General features: G+C 51.4%; 1 protein-coding gene across 2 annotated transcripts in view; it reads left to right on the plus strand.

Annotated features, from left to right (window-relative positions):
- Positions 1–4,191: 4,191 nt before the first annotated feature.
- LOC311316473 (follistatin-related protein 1-like) overlaps positions 4,192–5,000 on the plus strand; it is an 8,496-nt gene continuing 7,687 nt past the window's right edge. For both annotated transcript variants that reach the window (XM_084447333.1, XM_084447334.1), the window contains exons 1-2: positions 4,192–4,275; positions 4,371–4,427. In XM_084447333.1, the coding sequence (XP_084303459.1) occupies positions 4,371–4,427 (57 nt within the window). In that variant the 5' untranslated portion in view covers positions 4,192–4,275. The remainder of the gene's footprint in view (positions 4,276–4,370; positions 4,428–5,000) is intronic.

The following is a 5,000-nucleotide window of genomic DNA, read 5'->3' on the forward strand; positions in this document are numbered from 1 at the left end:
GCTTTGCCTTTTGGCTCAGCTCTCTTTTCGTCACAACAGTGCGGTAAAGCGACTGCAGAACCGCACCAGCTGCTCTGATTCTCCGGCCAAACTCCCTCTCCATGGTTCCCTCACTCGTGAACAAGACCCCCAGATACTTGAACTCCTTCACTTGGGGTAAGGACTCATTTCCTACTCGGAGCGGACAGGCCACCGGTTTCCTGCTGAGAACCATGGCCTCAGATTTAGAAGTGCTTATTCTCATCCCAGCCGCTTCACACTCAGTTGCGAACCTATCCAGAGAGTGCTGGAGGTCGCAGGCAGCTGATGCCATCAGGACCACATCATCTGCAAAAAGCAGTGACGTGATCCCCAGCTCACCGACCTGCAAACCCACCTCACGCCGGCTACGCCTCGATATCCTGTCCATGAAAATCACAAACAGGATTGGTGACAAAGCGCAGCCCTGGCGGAGGCCAACACCCACCGTAAAGGAAGACGACTTACTGCCGAGGACCCGGACACAGCTCTCGCTCTGGGTGTACAGGGATTGGATGGCCCTAAGTAGGGACCCCCTCACCCCATACTCCCGCATAACCCTCCACAAGACCTCTCGAGGGACCCGGTCGTAAGCCTTCTCCAAGTCCACAAAACACATGTAGACAGGTTGGGCAAACTCCCAAGCCCCCTCCAAGATCCTTGCGAGAGTGAAGAGCTGGTCGGTAGTTCCACGACCAGGACGAAATCCGCATTGTTCCTCTTCGATCTGAGGTTCGACTATCGGCCGGACCCTCCTTTCCAGCACCTTGGAGTAAACTTTCCCTGGGAGGCTGAGTAATGTGATGCCTCTATAATTCGCACACACCCTCTGGTCCCCTTTTTTGAATATTGGGACCACCACCCCAGTCTGCCACTCCTTCGGCACTGACCCAGACTTCCACGCAATGTTACAGAGGCGTGTCAACCAAGACAGCCCCTCTACACCCAGCGCCTTCAGCATTTCTGGACGGATCTCATCAGTCCCTGGGGCTCTGCCACTGTGGAGTTGTTTGACTACCTCAGTGACCTCCTCCAAGGACATTGACGACCCCCCATCATCTTCCGGCTCTGCCTCGATCGTAGAGGGTGGATTAGTCGGGTTCAGGAGTTCCTCAAAGTGCTCCTTCCAACGCTCAACAACCTCCTCAGTTGAGGTCAGCAGTGTCCCCTCCTTGCTGTATACAGCTTGGATGGTCCCCCGCTTTCCCTTCCTGAGGTGTCTGATGGTCTTCCAGAAACACTTTGGTGCCGACCGAAAGTCCTTCTCCATGGTTTCTCCGAACTCCTCCCACACCCGCTGCTTTGCCTTGGTCACGGCCGAAGCCGCAGCCCTCCGGGCCAGTCGATACCCTGCAACTGTTTCTGGGGTCTCCCGGGCTAACATAACCCGGAAGGCCTCCTTCTTCAGTCGGACGGCTTCCCTCACCACCGCTGTCCACCACGGTGTCCGAGGGTTACCGCCCCTTGAGGTACCTATGGCCCTCAGGCCACAGCTCCCAGCCGCAGCTTCAGCAATGGAGGCTTTGAACACCGACCACTCATGCTCGATGTCCCCAACCTCCACAGGGATGCCTGAGAAGCTCCGCCGGAGGTGGCAATTGAAATCTCTCCGGACAGGCTCTTCCTCCAGACGTTCCCAGTTCACCCTCACTACACGCTTGGGTTTTCCAGGTCTGTCCAGAAGTTTCCCCCGCCATCGAAACCAGCTCACCACCAGATGGTGATCAGTGGACAGCTCTGCCCCTCTCTTTACCCGAGTGTCCAAAACGCATGGCCTCAGATCAGATGATACGATAACGAAATCGATCATCGACCTTCGGCCTAAGGTGTTCTGATGCCAGGTGTACTTGTGGGCATCCTTGTGTTCGAACATGGTGTTTGTTATGGACAAACCGTGACTAGCACAGAAGTCCAACAACAAAACACCACTCAGGTTCAGATCGTGGTGGCCATGCCTCCCAATCACGCCCCTCCAAGTTTCTCCATCATTACCTACGTGTGCATTGAAGTCCCCCAGTAGGACACTGGAGTCCCCTGCAGGAGCCCCCAAAAGGACTCCACTCAGGGTCTGCAGGAAGGCTGAGTACTCTGAACTGCTGTTCGGTGCATAAGCACAAACCACAGTCAGAGTCCCCCCCCCCACAGTCCTAAGGCGCAGGGAGGCGACCCTCTCGTCCACTGGGGTGAACTCCAGCACAGAGGCGCTCAGCTGGGGGCTAGCTAGTATAGCCACACCTGCCTTACGCCTCATACCGTGAGCAACTCCGGAGAAGAACAGGGTCCAACCCCTATCCAGGAGTTTGGTTCTGGCGCCGGTGCTGTGCGTGGAGGTTAGCCCCACCAGGTGTAATTGGTATCGCTCCACCTCCCTCACAAGCTCCGGCTCCTTCCCCCCCAGCGAGGTCACGTTCCATGTCCCCAGAGCCAGCCTTTGCCGCCCGGGTCCGGTCCGTCGGTGCCCCCCGCCTTCACCGCCACCTAGTTGGCAGCGCACCCGACCCCGACAATTCCTCCCGCGGGTGGTGGGTCTACGGGACGATGGAGGAGGAGATGGTGCTTCCACGTTGCTTATTCGGGCTGGGCCCGGCCGGGCTCCGTGGTAAGCCCGGCCACCAGGCGCTCGCATGCGGGCCCTCCGTCTGGGCCTGGCTCCAGACGAGGGCCCCGGGCTTCCTCCGGGCCGGGTCTCTCTTCCTTTTTGGTGTTCTGTCATCAGGGTTTTTTCCTGTAACCCCAGGTAGGGGGGCTAGGGGGTACTACCACTTGCCCAAGGTGGACCCCCAGACTAGTGGAGGGAAGGAGGCATCTTACTTCTCCATTCTAGTTTTGCAACTAGCCACTGCCGCTTCTGTACACTACTTGATATACATACATTGCATAGCAGGATAAATACCAATGTATACAGAGGATTCACAGGTAGGTTTGAGGCTGCCTTTCTGTGTCTCAAGGTCCTAGCTAGTGATTGTAGGCTAGGTCGAAAAGGTACGTCTTGAGGTCTCGCTTGAAGACCTCCGTTGTTTCGGCCCTTCTTAGGCACTCCGGTAGGGTGTTCCAGAGGTTGGGGGCATAGAAACTAAAAGCTGCCTCTCCATGTTTCTTGGTCCTGGCTTACCAGGACCAAGAAACTACAACTAGTTTTTGAAAATGCTTAGTTATAGTTTATTTTTTATTAATTTCAGTATTAGTTTAAGTTTTCTTTCTTCTGCGCTAGCCTCGTGAGACTATCCTGATCTTGTGAGCTCACATTGTTTCACTCCCTGTAATACAAACCATCATGGCGCGCGCCAGGTTACTTCTGCGCAGGGGCACAGCTAAATAAACAATGGAGGATAGATTTCTATTCTAGGCTTATGTATGAAATGATAAAGATTAAAACTAAGGACATTTTCTCTATAATTGTAGTTTATTTTAATTAGTTTTGTAAACACACAACACAGTTTTAGTTATCGTTTTTTGTAAAGCCAACATTGTATTTTTATTGCAGTTAACTAAAATGTTTTTTCACACCTAGTTTTCGTTTTTTAGTTAGTTTTCATTAACTATAATAACCTTGGTGTGTGTGTGTGTGTGTGTGTGTGTGTGTGTGTGTGTGTGTGTGTGTGTGTGTGTGTGTGTGTGAATGTCTACCCTGGTCCACCATGTCCCCACAGGACAGAAATATTAGTCCTGTAATAATGTCGGGTTGAGGAGGACGAGAAGGAGCTCGTGTTCCGCCACCTTCTGGTGAGTTAGAGTATCACACCTCTCGCTCTCTCTCTCTCTCTCCACACCTCTCTCGCTCTCTCTCTCTCTCTCTCTCTCTCTCACACACACACACACACACACACACACACACACACACACACACACCCAGGACAGGCCTGTGTGCTCTGCCTCCTTTCTCCACTGTGGTGGTGCTGCCATGTGACTTTTAGTTATTTGCATTCCAATTTCCAACACATTTCTTATGAAAGAAACTTTCACACAGTGCATGGGCTGCTAGTCTACACGAGGCCATCACAACATTCTCTTCAGTTCAGAGCGATCTTTCTATTCATGTATGTTATTATGCTTTTGTCCGTCCAAGCCAAGCCTAGACATGGATGTGGGGTTAACCCTATTAATTAGCCTCGGCCGATATCTGGGTAGTTATGACTGCCTACGTCACGGCGGGGTGAGCCAGACAGGCGGAGGTGAATTCCTGGAGCAGCTGTTCTGTTCAGACCGGACAGACACACCGGAGTGCTGCGCTAGTCTGAGAGCTCTCCGCCGAACACGGTAGTCTGTTCGTTATTTGTTCCGTTAGTTTACTGTAGCTGTTACAGTTGTAGACTTCCTTCATGAATAACGCGACCGTCCTGTCTCCTCCACAGATGTGTCGAGCTGTCCTCCTGGTACTGTTCGGTGCCGCGGTTTACTGTCTGGCGGAGGTAAGGCTCAGTCCGGCTACAAGTCTGAGAGAGAGAGAGAGAGAGAGAGAGAGATGGAGAGAGAGAGAGAGAGAGAGAGAGAGAGAGAGAGAGAGAGAATTTTAGCTTTTCAAAAAGCTTGTTAGTTGGCAATTAAAGGATTTTTTACATTCAAATGGTATCTTATCCAAATATCAGTCAGGTTTCGGGAAACGGCATGCCCTTAAAGTAACAAACGATGGACAGCAAAAAAAAATTGTGCTGCTCTTCTTATTGATTTATCAAAAGTGTTTGATACAGTCGATCATAAAATCTTGATCAATATGCTTCTCCACTTTGGTGTGTCGAAACAAGCTGCATCCTGGTTTACCAATTACCTGTCTGTGTTCAGCTGGAAGAGTCCACATCTTCCTTTCTGACAGTATCAAAAGGGGTGCCTCAAGTTTCTGTGTTAGGACCCATATTGTTTTCAATTTATGTCAACAATCTGTGTGAAATGCTATTTACCATTTATATGCCGATGATACTATAATTTATTGTTGTTCATCATCTGTTGAATGTGCTTTTAATCTCCTACAGTCTGCTTTTGATTTT

The sequence above is a fragment of the Borostomias antarcticus genome (genome assembly GCF_949987555.1).
Source record: "Borostomias antarcticus genome assembly, chromosome: 12".
Lineage (NCBI taxonomy): Eukaryota > Metazoa > Chordata > Actinopteri > Stomiiformes > Stomiidae > Borostomias > Borostomias antarcticus.